This window comes from Solanum dulcamara, chromosome 3 (assembly GCF_947179165.1).
Source record: "Solanum dulcamara chromosome 3, daSolDulc1.2, whole genome shotgun sequence".
Classification (NCBI taxonomy): Eukaryota; Viridiplantae; Streptophyta; class Magnoliopsida; order Solanales; family Solanaceae; genus Solanum; species Solanum dulcamara.
In genome coordinates, this window is record NC_077239.1 from 40,647,708 (window position 1) to 40,665,899 (window position 18,192).

Consider the following 18,192-nt stretch of genomic DNA (forward strand, 5'->3'; position numbering starts at 1 on the left):
ACCTGAATCAGCTAGGCGGACTCCAAGGCTAGCAAGCTGGCAGATCTCACGAATCATCTCCTTCCATTCTGGTTGTACATTTGCCAAGCTACCCATTGACTTATGACTTAGTGCATACGCCACCACATTCGCTTTCCAAGGGTGTTATAGGATTTCAACATCATAGTCCTTCAATAATTCTAGCCACCTTCTCTGCCGTAAGTTCAATTCTTTCTGTTTGAAGATATACTAGAGGCTTTTATGGTCCGTATAAATGTCAACATGTACGCCATACATGTAGTGTCTCCATATTTTCAAGGCATGAATCACCACTGCTAATTCCAGATCATACGTCGGGAGGCGTAAGCTATTACCCTACCAGCTGCATCAAAATGCACCCTAATCCAATACCGGACGCATCACGATAAATAACAAAGCCGCTTGGTCCTTCTAGAAGAGTAAGGATAGGAGTCGTAGTCAAGTTTTCTTTTAACAGCTGGAAGCTTCGTTCACATGTATCAGTCCATTGGAATTTAGCCGCTTTTTGAGTCATTCTTGTTAAAGGCGCTGAAATGGAAGCAAACCTTTCTACGAATCTTCTATAGTATCCGGCTAACCCCAAGAAGCTACGTACCTACGTAGGGGTTGTGGGTCTTTGATAAGCCTTCACGGCCTCAATCTTCTCTGTATCCACTCAAATACCGTCAGTTCCAATAATATGTCCAAGAAAAGCCACAGACGTTAACCAAAATTCACATTTAGAGAACTTAGCATATAATTTCTGGCGTTGAAGTACCCTTAGTACCGCCCGCAAATGGTCCACGTGTTCCATCTCCGATCGTGAATAGACCAGAATATCATTAATAAATACGATCACAAACAAATCTAGATATGGTTTGAACACTCAGTTTATTAGATCCATAAATACCGTTAGAGCGTTTGTCAGCCCAAAAGACATCACCTTAATCTCATAATGCCCATATCGGGTCCTGAATGTGGTCTTTGGTATATCTACCTTTCTCACCTATACTTGATGATAGCCTGACCACAGGTCCATCTTCGAAAAACATTAGGCACCCTACAACTGGTCAAACAAATCATCAATCTTGGGGAGGGGATATCGGTTCTTAATTGTTACCTTATTCAGCTGCCTATAGTCAATACACATTCGTAGCGATCTATCTTTCTTTTTCACAAACAGCACTGGTGCTCCCCATGGTGATGTGCTGGGCCTGATAAAATCCTTCTCCAGTAGGTCCTTCAACTACTCCTTTAGCTCTGCGGGTGCCATTCTATATGGGGAGATGGAGATAGGCTGGGTATCTGGTGGCACGTCCACAGTGAACTCTATCTCCCATTCTGGAGGGAGGCCTCAAAGTTTATCTTAAAACACATCTGGATATTCATTAACCACGGGCACCGACTGAAAAGTTGGCACCTTTGCTTCCAGATTGTGTACGCGGACTAAATGATAAATGCACCCCTTGCTGATCATTTTCTTTGCCTTAAGGTATGAAATAAACCTACCCTTTAGTGATGCTGTGTTTCCTAACCACTCGACAATTGTTTCGTCAGGGAACTAAAACCGAACCATTTTATTTTTACAGTCTACATTTGCATGATAAGAAGCTAGCCAATCCATATCCATAATAACATCAAACTCCACCATATATAACTCTATCAAGTCAACCAAGGTACAATGACTATACATATTTACCAGGCAATGTATATATGTCTGCTTTACCACAATAGAGTCCCCTACTACTGTAGCAACCTCAAATGATTCTATTAACTCAGGCTTAATTCTAATTCTACTAGCAACAAAAGGAGATATATATATATATATATATATATATATGATAAAGTAGAGCATGGATCCATCAACGCATATACATCTTGAGAAAAGATTGATAATGTACATGTGACCACATTCGATGATGCTTCCTGGTCCTGTCTACTGGCCAAAGCATACATACAGTTGGAAGGACCGCCAGAACTGGAGGCTCCCCTAGGGCCTCTACCACGGCCTGCTGGTATCTGCATTCCCCGCCCCATCGGGCGCATAGCCACAGAAAAAGAAGAACCCACAACTGACCCTATTGGCTGAGCCATACCACCTGGAGTACTATTACATGGACACTCTCTCACCATATGGCCTTGACGGCCACAAGAGAAACAAGCACCTGTAGTACAACGACATTCCCCGAAATGAGTCCTATCACAACGGGTACACTGGGGCATCGGTAGTCTTAACTATTGAGAACCCTGGTTCATCTGTATACCTGAAGCTCTAGAGCCTTGTCCGACCCCTGAATACCTAGTTCTTTCAACTCGTTCACCTAGATACTATGGAGGTACACTTCAAGCTGGCTGGGAGGGATACCTACGAAACTGCTGGAACCGCCCGTTGTGAAATTCTTCTAGATAACCATCTGGCTTAGCCCTCTTCGGCAGACTTCTAACAAACTCTATGTTAGGCTGACGCCTTCTATGTCGCTCTTCTACCCCTTAGGCGTACGTTTGTACCTGGGTAATATCTATTCCTGGCTGAGAAGCCACGGCCATACAACTATTAACCAAATAAAAATCCAAGCCCATGATGTATCGATGCACCCTATCTGCCATATCAGTTACAATTGTGGGGGCATGTCTTGCCAACGATTCAAACTCAAGGCTATAGTCTCGAACACTCCTGACATTCTACTTCAACTGCAAGAATTTATCTACCCTAGATCATCTCATTTCTGGGGGCAGGAAGTGGCTAAGAAAAGCCTCTGCAAATTCATCCTATTCAGCTAGAGGAGCATCCTCGCCTCTCGATAACTCCCAAGACTTGTGCCAGTTAGCAGCTATATCACGTAGCTGATAGGAGGCTAATTCAATTGAATTAGTCTCCGAAGCTCTAATAATTCGCAGTGTATATTGCATTTGTCGAATGAATTCCTATGGATCCTCTATAGTTCTCGATCTGTAAAATTCTAGAGGGTTAAAAGCTAGGAAATAACGGAACCTTAGGCTATCTTGTCTATTAGCATCATCTGGGACATGCCTCCGAGCCTACCCTACCTTTAGTCCAGTCAACAGCTGCACTGCATAAGGTTAGTATAATGATGGAGCTTGAAACACGAATCATCAAAGTATAAGTACTCCCGAGTGGAGAATTTCAACAAATTATGAGCACGAGCTAATTACTGATTGGGATGAATGGAATGTGGCTTTGAATGCACTGTTACATTATGGATATTACTCGAGTATCAACCATTAGATGAGATTGTATACGCTACATTACGAATATTAAAGCACCCTATGGTTATGCTAGGGTTTTCTGTAAAGGCAACCTAACGTAGGGATGATTTAACAGTGTCACGACCCAACTCCGTAGGCCATGACTGGTGCCCGAGTTAGGCACCCATACGTACCCTTATCCCCACTTAGTACATTAATCAAATAAACATAGGTAATGATTAGAAGGGATCTCTAAATAGATCACAAAATAGATATAACGCACGAGGGCCGATAGGCCATAACGAAACACACAAAACCCAAAACATATATACAAAACCCACATCTCATGTCTACAGACCTCTACAGACTGATATCATAGTCATATGACGGGACAGGGCCCCGTTGTACCCTGAACAACGTATATATATATATACAACAAAAAGTGCCAGTACCAAAATAGGACTCCGAACAAAGGAGTACTGTCGACCAACATGGTGGATGTCCTAAGCGAGCGGATCAGCAAACCAATCGTCTGTACCTGCGGGCATGTAACGCAGCCCCCGAAGAAAGGGGGTCAGTACGGAAAATGTACCGAGTATGTAAAGCATGGACTGAATTCAGTAAAGTCATTACCAGAGCAGAATGTGCAAAAATGAGCAAAATATCCAGAAATATCAAATGCTGATCAAAACCTCAGATAATGTATGCAGAAAAACATATGCCATATCCGGCCCCATTATGGGACTCGGTGAACAAAGTGTGGTCGCCCTCCCATCATCGGCGCCACGGCACAGCATAACACCAGAGTAGGGAATATCTCCGTAACAAATCATATCATATCAGATGGCCATATCAAATCATATCATATCATATCATATCACAAACATATATGTACATGGCACAGCATAACTCCGTGGCATAATATTTACCACCCCATGTACATGTCATACCTGCCCCCTCACGTCGGGACACGGCGAATAATGCAGAGAAATACGCACGAAAACAAAACACGGCCCGGGCTCGGTGAAGGAAGCATTGGGGCATCCACGAGTGGAGTAGTGAGAAACTAATGCAAATTAAATCATATTTGAGACTCAATGGAATAATCAGAATGAGCTATCATTTAAAAATCGAGACGAGACTCATGTCAAGTACCTTTCGAAAGTTATCCTGGATTATATCAGAATAAATCTTCTGGAATCATATAGACGTATCGAAGCATAATAAAATACCTTTTGGAAATCAAGGGATTGTCCATCCTAATGGCTCTAGGAATAGGAACCTCTTTGAAATTATATAAAAGTCATATTTTTGTTTCATAAATACCATACCAAAACAAATATTAGCTTTACATACTTATGTCAAAACATGAAAATCGAATGAATATGCTTTACATACTTATGTCAAAAACATGCCAAAAGAAAGAAAGGTTCGCTTTACATACCTCTTACGGATTACTCTTAACTATGCTCGCCTCGTCGTCTCTTGAACCTATTTAACATGAAATTAATACTAAGGTTAATAAACTTTCACTTTCCAATTTCCAACTCTACACCCAAGTAACCATAGGAATCATTTCCTTATCTATGTCTCTCGACTAGTTTATTACTAGCTCCGAATCTACCAAAAATCGGGCAGCATCTCCCCTGTAACTTGAACATCCCCGAGTTTTCAACTCGGCCACCATGTCAACAACCATACCAACAACAACAAACAGCAGCATGTATACAATTAAATCACTTCAACTTTACACAATACAAGCTCTATACAACTCATTCCAAACTACGGTACCAAAATAGAGTTTTTAACCTTTATTTCGTAAAATATGTAATCATACCAAACGGAGGGTTGTGTGGATGCAACCAGCAGCAACCACATCCATTTTTGAGTACTTTACAGCCCTGCAACACGCAATTAAACCACCACCAAACTGCAGCACCACAACAACAACACACTACGCGACTTCGATTTAACTACTACGACTTCCATTTAGTTTGTTTCCAACGTCAAACATCCTTATACATTTTTTTCCACTTCCAGCATATTTTAAGACATGTAATATACTTCATAACATCATCATAAAGTCCAGTTCAAAACAGAAAACGTTACCTTTCCCGAAATTCACCAAAACTCGCCAAAACTTGCCTCGGAATTCCCTTTAGCGCAGCTGAAACTTAGGGACTGTTTGGTAACGTTTTGGGCTGCCTAAAACCATAAAATTTCATTACTAACATCTTCATAACATCATGATATACCCTAGATAATTAATTCATTAAACGGAATCGAAGAACTTACCTTTTTCTCCTCCCAAAATCGTAGCTCTTTCCTTGTTTCTAGCCTAAGTTTCTCTTCTCTTCTCTTCTTTCTTCCTCTTGCTATTTCGTTTTGTTTCTCTTGAAATGTCTAGATGATTATGGAAATTAATGAGTCATAAGACTCATATATACATATACAACTTTAGGGGTGACACATGTCATCCCCTAAGTGGTGACACGTGTCAAGCCCTAAGTGGTGACAAATGTCAAGATCTAAGTGGTGACACATGTCAAGGTTTCATTGGTCCAACACACCCCTCTTCTCCAATCATGGGCTGACATGTGTCATGTGGGGCCCACATGAGTCTTCTTGAAGACTTTATGAAATTCCCATTTTACCCCTAGCCTTCCACAATATTACCATAGGCCACTTTGCGAATTTTCCTTTTTGCCCTTTGCCTTTTCCAATATTTCCACACTATTAATGATCATAAATAATATTCATATCCAACTTGTATATTAAATAAATTTTGGAAGATGTTCATTCCCTTAGCTTTACCACGGCTACCTTAAAACATCCAACCGTATAAAAAACGGGATATAACATCCTCCATGAGAAATTCCAATTTTTGCCCCTTACTTTTTCTAATATTTCCAAGTTGAAATTCCAATTTTGTCATAAGAATTTTGTATCCAACAAGATCAAACATAGCCTTGTCCTTGACTTGTTACCATTATCTCAAAAATATCCTAATGTGCAAAATACGGGTTATAACATTCTTCCCCCCTTTTGAACATTCGTCCTCGAATGTTGAACTAACCTCATACGGTGTCTTCATACTTCAGGAGGGTTCCTCTTATTGTTGTCCTTTTAAGTATGCCCATTACCTATCCCTTCTTTCATATTTTTTTAAGCTGTCGGGAAGCGTACGCTATAACTTGGCTGTACTGCATCAAGACATACCCTATTCCCACACCCGAAGTATCACAATAAATAACATACCCATATGGTACCTCTGGAAGAGTTACAACTGGAGTTGTAGTCAAATTCTCTTTCAATAACTTAAAGGTTCGTTCACAGGCATGAGTCCAATTGAATTTGGCTTCTTTCTGAGTTAATCTTGTCAGTGGTGCAGAAATTGAAGCAAATTTCTCTACAAATCTTCTGTAATAACCTGTTAATCCCAAGAAGTTGCGTACCTCTGTAGGTGTCGTCAGCCTAGGACATTTCTTTACGGCCTCGATCTTCAGTGTATCTACCCGAATACCATCAGCCCCAACAATATATCCCAGAAGTGCCATAGAAGTCAACCAAAATTCATATTTGGAAAATTTAGCATACAGTTTCTAGTGTCAGAGTACTACAAGTACCGCTCTCAGATGATTTGCATGCTCTGCTTCTGACCGAGAATAAATCAGAATATCATCACTAAATATAATCCTGAACATATCCAAGAATGGTCTAAATACCCGATTTATCAGGTCTATGAATACCGCTGGAGCATTTGTCAGGCCAAAAGACATCACTCTGAACTCGTAATGGCTATATTGGGTCTAGAATATTGTCTTTGGTTTATCTGATTCTCTTACCTGCACCTGATGATAACCCGATCGCAAGTCTATTTTTGAAAACCACTTAGCACCCTCCAACTGATCAAATAAATCATCAATCCTGGGAAGGGGGTGTTTATTCTTAATGGTTACCTTATTCAGCTGCCTGTAATCAATACACATCTGCAGCGACCCATCTTTCTTTTACACAAATAATATCGGGCTCCCCAACAGTACTGAGTCTGATGAGGCCTTTTTCCGGTAAGTCTTTTAACTGCTCCTTCATCTCTTTTAATTCTGCAGATGCCATTCTGTATGGAGGAATATATATCATATGGGTATCTAGCAGCACATCTACGGTAAAGTCTATCTCCCGTTCGGGAGGAAGGACTGGAAGCTCGTCTGGAAATTTATATGAGAATTCATTAACTACGGGAACTGACTGAAGGGTTGGCGCTTCCGCTTCCAAATACTGTATGCGAACCAGGTGATAAACACAACCTTTTCTGATCATTTTTCTCGCCTTAAGGTAGGAAATAAACTTCCCGCTCTGTGATGTTGTATTAACTGCCCATTCCATCACTGGTTCTCCTGAGAATTGAAAATATACTCGAACTACTAGGTCTTACATGAGTCCTCATTCCCCGTTATGGGTTTCCTTTTTTGGTACTTGAGAATATTGTGATCCCTCTTTGGCATAATATAATATGGTCTCGCGCTTTGCCTGTGATTTCTCTCGGGAGTTTCACTTACCGGGGTTTCCTTACTTTTCACCTCCTTCTAATACTTTGATCTCTTTGTTTTCTATCTACTTACCCTCTTTATTTCCCAAATATCGCTATACTAAAATCTCCAATTTAACCTACAGTCAAATAATAGAAGAGTACGTTGCAACAGTTGTACCTTTTATTCTTATCGTCGCTCGATCTTTGGTACCCTTGCATGATTAATGCCTCCCTTACCGTGACACCAGTTGCTGGAACTCACATGTCCACCGATACAATCGTACGTCGGACATTCTACACATTCATATCTATATGGATATATTCACAATCAACTAGACTACAAAATAGCTCCAAACGTTGTTCAAGCATATCGTTGTTCTAGAGTTGTGATGTACTTTCTGTCTCTTCACCAGCCTAGTCTACATCGTCTTACGTGGCCTCTTACAGTTTCCAGCCATTCCATAAACTCTAATTTTTCCCTTAGGTTACTCTAACTTCTCATTTGTCTCTTACGTCTAATTATATAAAATTCTTCCATACTTCCCAGGGAGGTCACCCATCCTAAAATTGCTCCCACCTGAGCACTCTTAACCTCATAACTTTGATGGAATTGGGTACGTTAATGTTGATATAATCGCGTCTATTTCCTCGTTTTACCTTTATTACATTATTGGGAGTGAGTCGAGATCTTACAGATTCTGAGACGCTTTCGTAACACATCCATCTTTTACAATTACTGTTTTACCCTTTTTGATCCTCAATCTTTACTTTTTGCTTTCGTGCGTGACTATCTTTTGTCCTGGACTACCAGATTCCCGAGGGTAGTGATCGCACCATCCATCAAGGTCTCTACCAATGATTCTTCACACGGTCTCAGATACCGCAGCATATATCTATTTATTATTAGCCTCGAGATCCATCCATCTGTTATAGGATCTCATTTGGAGTGTAAGCGTTCCCATATACATATAATAGCATCAGTTGATTTTCTCTTACGCTTGTATTTCTCTTGTCCACTTCCCCCCTTTAGGGTGTACCCATGTCATCCTCTGTTCATTTTCAACTATTCATGCGCAAATGATTCTGTTTTAACATATTTAACATACCGCACCATGTCTACACCTTCTATTAGAACATCTATACTTTAGGTTGCCTCTATAAGAAACCTTAGTACAACCATGGGTTGCTTAGTATTCTCGATGAATATTACACAATCTAGTCCAAGTACTTGTACTCGAGTCATATAACTAATGTAGTAGTTTAGTCGAAGCTACATTCAATTCATCCCAATCAGTACGTCACTAGTGCTTATGGCCGTGTCCGATTTTCCATTCGGGGCAATTATACTCTGATGACACATGTTTCACATTTTGTTATCACAGTTTTTCCCAATGGATACTACTTGTTCCTTTAATAATTTCATAATGCCTCGGTTGTTTTGTAATTTCTGTTCTTTCTCCTCTAGGTATCCCACTATTTTTCAACATGGAGGTACATATACATAATACCCTTTTCTGCCTCATGAGCTTTCATCCTTATCGTGTACCCGATACTAACTCCTAATCTTACTCACGACCATATCTTGTAGTTGCTTCCTTACTAAGCTTTACTTATTTCCATAGTGATGCTCGCATATTCACAATATACCCTTCTCGTATTCCACCCCATAGTATAACACTTCTTCACCTTCCTCATAATTCTTGCTACAGGTTAATTCCAGTTGGTGAGGTAAACGTATCCAACCTTTGTCTAAATCATCCCTCCGTATCGCAGGCCCTAATGAATCACCCCAGCATTTTTCCACCACATGAAACACGTGACCTTGAATCGCCTACAAATTTATGTTTTTCCATTCACAGGTTACACCTCCAATTAGTCGACTAGGAACTGTTAAGATGTCCCCATACAACATTTTCCCAACCTCCACCAGAGAGGAACTAATATCCACTAAGCATCAGAGTACTTCCTAGTACTTGACTCACATGGTCTTGAGTCGTGAACAATTTTTTCCTAGTCCTCAAATAACAGCTGAGGGTTTTGTACTTTCCAGCAAGAATGAAACTCAATCGCTGGACACTTTTCCTTCCAACCAAAATTCTCTTTCGAATTATGACTCTCCAAGTAAAAATGGTACTCCTTTTACCGAAAACATAGAGGGAACCTCTTTCAATTTTAGTCCAATGTTATAAATTTTACCTTATCGGTATCAACTTCCAAGACATCTTCTAAACGTATGTCTCAGTCTCTTCCTTGCTTTTGTTCCATTCTCAAAAAAATAATTGGGAATAGTTTCCTCTGTATTTTGTACTATCTCAAAACCTGCACGCAGAAGATAGTAGCAAGGCCTCACAGGGCCAACATATACATTTTTTTTATATCACCTTATATCACAGTCACATAGAGCTTTCAATATCAATAACCGTATGAAAATAATGGACTTACCTCATGTGTCTACCTTACACTGCATTTATTGCACTTTCCTATCTACTTTCCTTTGAATTTTCAACTTTACATTTCAAGCTCAACACCTTACTCAACATATCGCTTTCATAGCTTTACTTACCCGTATACTATGTAGCTCCCAATATCCTCCATAGCATTCCTCTATCGATATCGTTCCTTAGCTGAAATCAAATGTTAGAAAAAAGGAATTTCATGTCCTATGGATGGGCTCTATCGCATGATCTTAGATATGAAAGAAAGGTAACATCCTAAATGCCCTATAGCCTCCTGTTTATAGATGTGGCGCGCAACACACCGATAAACAAGACTCTACTAGACACGGTCTGTAGACATTCCGAGGAAGGACCGCTCTGATACCACTTCTGTCACGACCCAACTCCGTAGGCCATGACTGGTGCCCGAGTTAGGCACCCATACGTACCCTTATCCCCACTTAGTACATTAATCAAATAAACATAGGTAATGATTAGAAGGGATCTCTAAATAGATCACAAAATAGATATAACGCACGAGGGCCGATAGGCCATAACGAAACACACAAAACCCAAAACATATATACAAAACCCACATCTCATGTCTACAGACCTCTACAGACTGATATCATAGTCATATGACGGGACAGGGCCCCGTTGTACCCTGAACAACGTATATATATATATACAACAAAAAGTGTCAGTACCAAAATAGGACTCCGAACAAAGGAGTACTGTCGACCAACATGGTGGATGTCCTAAGCGAGCGGATCAGCAAACCAATCGTCTGTACCTGCGGGCATGTAACGCAGCCCCCGAAGAAAGGGGGTCAGTACGGAAAATGTACCGAGTATGTAAAGCATGGACTGAATTCAGTAAAGTCATTACCAGAGCAGAATGTGCAAAAATGAGCAAAATATCCAGAAATATCAAATGCTGATCAAAACCTCAGATAATGTATGCAGAAAAACATATGCCATATCCGGCCCCATTATGGGACTCGGTGAACAAAGTGTGGTCGCCCTCCCATCATCGGCGCCACGGCACAGCATAACACCAGAGTAGGGAATATCTCCGTAACAAATCATATCATATCAGATGGCCATATCAAATCATATCATATCATATCATATCACAAACATATATGTACATGGCACAGCATAACTCCGTGGCATAATATTTACCACCCCATGTACATGTCATACCTGCCCCCTCACGTCGGGACACGGCGAATAATGCAGAGAAATACGCACGAAAACAAAACACGGCCCGGGCTCGGTGAAGGAAGCATTGGGGCATCCACGAGTGGAGTAGTGAGAAACTAATGCAAATTAAATCATATTTGAGACTCAATGGAATAATCAGAATGAGCTATCATTTAAAAATCGAGACGAGACTCATGTCAAGTACCTTTCGAAAGTTATCCTGGATTATATCAGAATAAATCTTCTGGAATCATATAGACGTATCGAAGCATAATAAAATACCTTTTGGAAATCAAGGGATTGTCCATCCTAATGGCTCTAGGAATAGGAACCTCTTTGAAATTATATAAAAGTCATATTTTTGTTTCATAAATACCATACCAAAACAAATATTAGCTTTACATACTTATGTCAAAACATGAAAATCGAATGAATATGCTTTACATACTTATGTCAAAAACATGCCAAAAGAAAGAAAGGTTCGCTTTACATACCTCTTACGGATTACTCTTAACTATGCTCGCCTCGTCGTCTCTTGAACCTATTTAACATGAAATTAATACTAAGGTTAATAAACTTTCACTTTCCAATTTCCAACTCTACACCCAAGTAACCATAGGAATCATTTCCTTATCTATGTCTCTCGACTAGTTTATTACTAGCTCCGAATCTACCAAAAATCGGGCAGCATCTCCCCTGTAACTTTAACATCCCCGAGTTTTCAACTCGGCCACCATGTCAACAACCATACCAACAACAACAAACAGCAGCATGTATACAATTAAATCACTTCAACTTTACACAATACAAGCTCTATACAACTCATTCCAAACTACGGTACCAAAATAGAGTTTTTAACCTTTATTTCGTAAAATATGTAATCATACCAAACGGAGGGTTGTGTGGATGCAACCAGCAGCAACCACATCCATTTTTGAGTACTTTACAGCCCTGCAACACGCAATTAAACCACCACCAAACTGCAGCACCACAACAACAACACACTACGCGACTTCGATTTAACTACTACGACTTCCATTTAGTTTGTTTCCAACGTCAAACATCCTTATACATTTTTTTCCACTTCAAGCATATTTTAAGACATGTAATATACTTCATAACATCATCATAAAGTCCAGTTCAAAACAGAAAACGTTACCTTTCCCGAAATTCACCAAAACTCGCCAAAACTTGCCTCGGAATTCCCTTTAGCGCAGCTGAAACTTAGGGACTGTTTGGTAACGTTTTGGGCTGCCTAAAACCATAAAATTTCATTACTAACATCTTCATAACATCATGATATACCCTAGATAATTAATTCATTAAACGGAATCGAAGAACTTACCTTTTTCTCCTCCCAAAATCGTAGCTCTTTCCTTGTTTCTAGCCTAAGTTTCTCTTCTCTTCTCTTCTTTCTTCCTCTTGCTATTTCGTTTTGTTTCTCTTGAAATGTCTAGATGATTATGGAAATTAATGAGTCATAAGACTCATATATATATATACAACTTTAGGGGTGACACATGTCATCCCCTAAGTGGTGACACGTGTCAAGCCCTAAGTGGTGACAAATGTCAAGATCTAAGTGGTGACACATGTCAAGGTTTCATTGGTCCAACACACCCCTCTTCTCCAATCATGGGCTGACATGTGTCATGTGGGGCCCACATGAGTCTTCTTGAAGACTTTATGAAATTCCCATTTTACCCCTAGCCTTCCACAATATTACCATAGGCCACTTTGCGAATTTTCCTTTTTGCCCTTTGCCTTTTCCAATATTTCCACACTATTAATGATCATAAATAATATTCATATCCAACTTGTATATTAAATAAATTTTGGAAGATGTTCATTCCCTTAGCTTTACCACGGCTACCTTAAAACATCCAACCGTATAAAAAACGGGATATAACATCCTCCATGAGAAATTCCAATTTTTGCCCCTTACTTTTTCTAATATTTCCAAGTTGAAATTCCAATTTTGTCATAAGAATTTTGTATCCAACAAGATCAAACATAGCCTTGTCCTTGACTTGTTACCATTATCTCAAAAATATCCTAATGTGCAAAATACGGGTTATAACATTCTTCCCCCCTTTTGAACATTCGTCCTCGAATGTTGAACTAACCTCATACGGTGTCTTCATACTTCAGGAGGGTTCCTCTTATTGTTGTCCTTTTAAGTATGCCCATTACCTATCCCTTCTTTCATATTTTTTTAAGCTGTCGGGAAGCGTACGCTATAACTTGGCTGTACTGCATCAAGACATACCCTATTCCCACACCCGAAGTATCACAATAAATAACATACCCATATGGTACCTCTGGAAGAGTTACAACTGGAGTTGTAGTCAAATTCTCTTTCAATAACTTAAAGGTTCGTTCACAGGCATGAGTCCAATTGAATTTGGCTTCTTTCTGAGTTAATCTTGTCAGTGGTGCAGAAATTGAAGCAAATTTCTCTACAAATCTTCTGTAATAACCTGTTAATCCCAAGAAGTTGCGTACCTCTGTAGGTGTCGTCAGCCTAGGACATTTCTTTACGGCCTCGATCTTCAGTGTATCTACCCGAATACCATCAGCCCCAACAATATATCCCAGAAGTGCCATAGAAGTCAACCAAAATTCATATTTGGAAAATTTAGCATACAGTTTCTAGTGTCAGAGTACTACAAGTACCGCTCTCAGATGATTTGCATGCTCTGCTTCTGACCGAGAATAAATCAGAATATCATCACTAAATATAATCCTGAACATATCCAAGAATGGTCTAAATACCCGATTTATCAGGTCTATGAATACCGCTGGAGCATTTGTCAGGCCAAAAGACATCACTCTGAACTCGTAATGGCTATATTGGGTCTAGAATATTGTCTTTGGTTTATCTGATTCTCTTACCTGCACCTGATGATAACCCGATCGCAAGTCTATTTTTGAAAACCACTTAGCACCCTCCAACTGATCAAATAAATCATCAATCCTGGGAAGGGGGTGTTTATTCTTAATGGTTACCTTATTCAGCTGCCTGTAATCAATACACATCTGCAGCGACCCATCTTTCTTTTACACAAATAATATCGGGCTCCCCAAGGTACAGTACTGAGTCTGATGAGGCCTTTTTCCGGTAAGTCTTTTAACTGCTCCTTCATCTCTTTTAATTCTGCAGATGCCATTCTGTATGGAGGAATATATATCATATGGGTATCTAGCAGCACATCTACGGTAAAGTCTATCTCCCGTTCGGGAGGAAGGACTGGAAGCTCGTCTGGAAATTTATATGAGAATTCATTAACTACGGGAACTGACTGAAGGGTTGGCGCTTCCGCTTCCAAATACTGTATGCGAACCAGGTGATAAACACAACCTTTTCTGATCATTTTTCTCGCCTTAAGGTAGGAAATAAACTTCCCTCTCTGTGATGTTGTATTAACTGCCCATTCCATCACTGGTTCTCCTGAGAATTGAAAATATACTCGAACTACTAGGTCTTACATGAGTCCTCATTCCCCGTTATGGGTTTCCTTTTTTGGTACTTGAGAATATTGTGATCCCTCTTTGGCATAATATAATATGGTCTCGCGCTTTGCCTGTGATTTCTCTCGGGAGTTTCACTTACCGGGGTTTCCTTACTTTTCACCTCCTTCTAATACTTTGACCTCTTTGTTTTCTATCTACTTACCCTCTTTATTTCCCAAATATCGCTATACTAAAATCTCCAATTTAACCTACAGTCAAATAATAGAAGAGTACGTTGCAACAGTTGTACCTTTTATTCTTATTGTCGCTCGATCTTTGGTACCCTTGCATGATTAATGCCTCCCTTACCGTGACACCAGTTGCTGGAACTCACATGTCCACCGACACAATCGTACGTCGGACATTCTACACATTCATATCTATATGGATATATTCACAATCAACTAGACTACAAAATAGCTCCAAACGTTGTTCAAGCATATCGTTGTTCTAGAGTTGTGATGTACTTTCTGTCTCTTCACCAGCCTAGTCTACATCGTCTTACGTGGCCTCTTACAGTTTCCAGCCATTCCATAAACTCTAATTTTTCCCTTAGGTTACTCTAACTTCTCATTTGTCTCTTACGTCTAATTATATAAAATTCTTCCATACTTCCCAGGGAGGTCACCCATCCTAAAATTGCTCCCACCTGAGCACTCTTAACCTCATAACTTTGATGGAATTGGGTACGTTAATGTTGATATAATCGCGTCTATTTCCTCGTTTTACCTTTATTACATTATTGGGAGTGAGTCGAGATCTTACAGATTCTGAGACGCTTTCGTAACACATCCATCTTTTACAATTACTGTTTTACCCTTTTTGATCCTCAATCTTTACTTTTTGCTTTCGTGCGTGACTATCTTTTGTCCTGGACTACCAGATTCCCGAGGGTAGTGATCGCACCATCCATCAAGGTCTCTACCAATGATTCTTCACACGGTCTCAGATACCGCAGCATATATCTATTTATTATTAGCCTCGAGATCCATCCATCTGTTATAGGATCTCATTTGGAGTGTAAGCGTTCCCATATACATATAATAGCATCAGTTGATTTTCTCTTACGCTTGTATTTCTCTTGTCCACTTCCCCCCTTTAGGGTGTACCCATGTCATCCTCTGTTCATTTTCAACTATTCATGCGCAAATGATTCTGTTTTAACATATTTAACATACCGCACCATGTCTACACCTTCTATTAGAACATCTATACTTTAGGTTGCCTCTATAAGAAACCTTAGTACAACCATGGGTTGCTTAGTATTCTCGATGAATATTACACAATCTAGTCCAAGTACTTGTACTCGAGTCATATAACTAATGTAGTAGTTTAGTCGAAGCTACATTCAATTCATCCCAATCAGTACGTCACTAGTGCTTATGGCCGTGTCCGATTTTCCATTCGGGGCAATTATACTCTGATGACACATGTTTCACATTTTGTTATCACAGTTTTTCCCAATGGATACTACTTGTTCCTTTAATAATTTCATAATGCCTCGGTTGTTTTGTAATTTCTGTTCTTTCTCCTCTAGGTATCCCACTATTTTTCAACATGGAGGTACATATACATAATACCCTTTTCTGCCTCATGAGCTTTCATCCTTATCGTGTACCCGATACTAACTCCTAATCTTACTCACGACCATATCTTGTAGTTGCTTCCTTACTAAGCTTTACTTATTTCCATAGTGATGCTCGCATATTCACAATATACCCTTCTCGTATTCCACCCCATAGTATAACACTTCTTCACCTTCCTCATAATTCTTGCTACAGGTTAATTCCAGTTGGTGAGGTAAACGTATTCAACCTTTGTCTAAATCATCCCTCCGTATCGCAGGCCCTAATGAATCACCCCAGCATTTTTCCACCACATGAAACACGTGACCTTGAATCGCCTACAAATTTATGTTTTTCCATTCACAGGTTACACCTCCAATTAGTCGACTAGGAACTGTTAAGATGTCCCCATACAACATTTTCCCAACCTCCACCAGAGAGGAACTAATATCCACTAAGCATCAGAGTACTTCCTAGTACTTGACTCACATGGTCTTGAGTCGTGAACAATTTTTTCCTAGTCCTCAAATAACAGCTGAGGGTTTTGTACTTTCCAGCAAGAATGAAACTCAATCGCTGGACACTTTTCCTTCCAACCAAAATTCTCTTTCGAATTATGACTCTCCAAGTAAAAATGGTACTCCTTTTACCGAAAACATAGAGGGAACCTCTTTCAATTTTAGTCCAATGTTATAAATTTTACCTTATCGGTATCAACTTCCAAGACATCTTCTAAACGTATGTCTCAGTCTCTTCCTTGCTTTTGTTCCATTCTCAAAAAAATAATTGGGAATAGTTTCCTCTGTATTTTGTACTATCTCAAAACCTGCACGCAGAAGATAGTAGCAAGGCCTCACAGGGCCAACATATACATTTTTTTTATATCACCTTATATCACAGTCACATAGAGCTTTCAATATCAATAACCGTATGAAAATAATGGACTTACCTCATGTGTCTACCTTACACTGCATTTATTGCACTTTCCTATCTACTTTCCTTTGAATTTTCAACTTTACATTTCAAGCTCAACACCTTACTCAACATATCGCTTTCATAGCTTTACTTACCCGTATACTATGTAGCTCCCAATATCCTCCATAGCATTCCTCTATCGATATCGTTCCTTAGCTGAAATCAAATGTTAGAAAAAAGGAATTTCATGTCCTATGGATGGGCTCTATCGCATGATCTTAGATATGAAAGAAAGGTAACATCCTAAATGCCCTATAGCCTCCTGTTTATAGATGTGGCGCGCAACACACCGATAAACAAGACTCTACTAGACACGGTCTGTAGACATTCCGAGGAAGGACCGCTCTGATACCACTTCTGTCACGACCCAACTCCGTAGGCCATGACTGGTGCCCGAGTTAGGCACCCATACGTACCCTTATCCCCACTTAGTACATTAATCAAATAAACATAGGTAATGATTAGAAGGGATCTCTAAATAGATCACAAAATAGATATAACGCACGAGGGCCGATAGGCCATAACGAAACACACAAAACCCAAAACATATATACAAAACCCACATCTCATGTCTACAGACCTCTACAGACTGATATCATAGTCATATGACGGGACAGGGCCCCGTTGTACCCTGAACAACGTATATATATATATACAACAAAAAGTGCCAGTACCAAAATAGGACTCCGAACAAAGGAGTACTGTCGACCAACATGGTGGATGTCCTAAGCGAGCGGATCAGCAAACCAATCGTCTGTACCTGC

General features: G+C 39.8%; 2 protein-coding genes and 2 long non-coding RNA genes across 4 annotated transcripts; all 4 read right to left on the reverse strand.

Moving 5' to 3' along the window:
- Positions 1–3,842: 3,842 nt before the first annotated feature.
- LOC129881624 (uncharacterized) lies at positions 3,843–5,618 on the reverse strand. Its single transcript, XR_008765644.1, has 3 exons — positions 5,500–5,618; positions 5,314–5,409; positions 3,843–4,695 (listed from the first exon to the last, which is right to left on the reverse strand). It is a non-coding gene; the product is annotated as an uncharacterized LOC129881624 (long non-coding RNA).
- A 741-nt stretch (positions 5,619–6,359) lies between these two features.
- Positions 6,360–6,761, reverse strand: LOC129883549 (uncharacterized mitochondrial protein AtMg00860-like). Its single transcript, XM_055958185.1, has one exon. The coding sequence runs from the start codon at positions 6,759–6,761 to the stop codon at positions 6,360–6,362; it is 402 nt and encodes a 133-aa protein (XP_055814160.1).
- Positions 6,762–11,063: 4,302 nt separating this feature from the next.
- LOC129881625 (uncharacterized) lies at positions 11,064–12,839 on the reverse strand. Its single transcript, XR_008765645.1, has 3 exons — positions 12,721–12,839; positions 12,535–12,630; positions 11,064–11,916 (listed from the first exon to the last, which is right to left on the reverse strand). It is a non-coding gene; the product is annotated as an uncharacterized LOC129881625 (long non-coding RNA).
- A 741-nt stretch (positions 12,840–13,580) lies between these two features.
- On the reverse strand, positions 13,581–13,982 carry LOC129883550 (uncharacterized mitochondrial protein AtMg00860-like). Its single transcript, XM_055958186.1, has one exon. The coding sequence runs from the start codon at positions 13,980–13,982 to the stop codon at positions 13,581–13,583; it is 402 nt and encodes a 133-aa protein (XP_055814161.1).
- Between the last annotated feature and the right edge of the window lie 4,210 nt (positions 13,983–18,192).

Coding starts and splice junctions, on each gene's coding strand:
- LOC129883549 (XM_055958185.1), bottom strand. CDS start 6,761: ATGGCACTTCTGGGATATATTGTTGGGGCTGATGGTATTCGGGTAGAT.
- LOC129883550 (XM_055958186.1), bottom strand. CDS start 13,982: ATGGCACTTCTGGGATATATTGTTGGGGCTGATGGTATTCGGGTAGAT.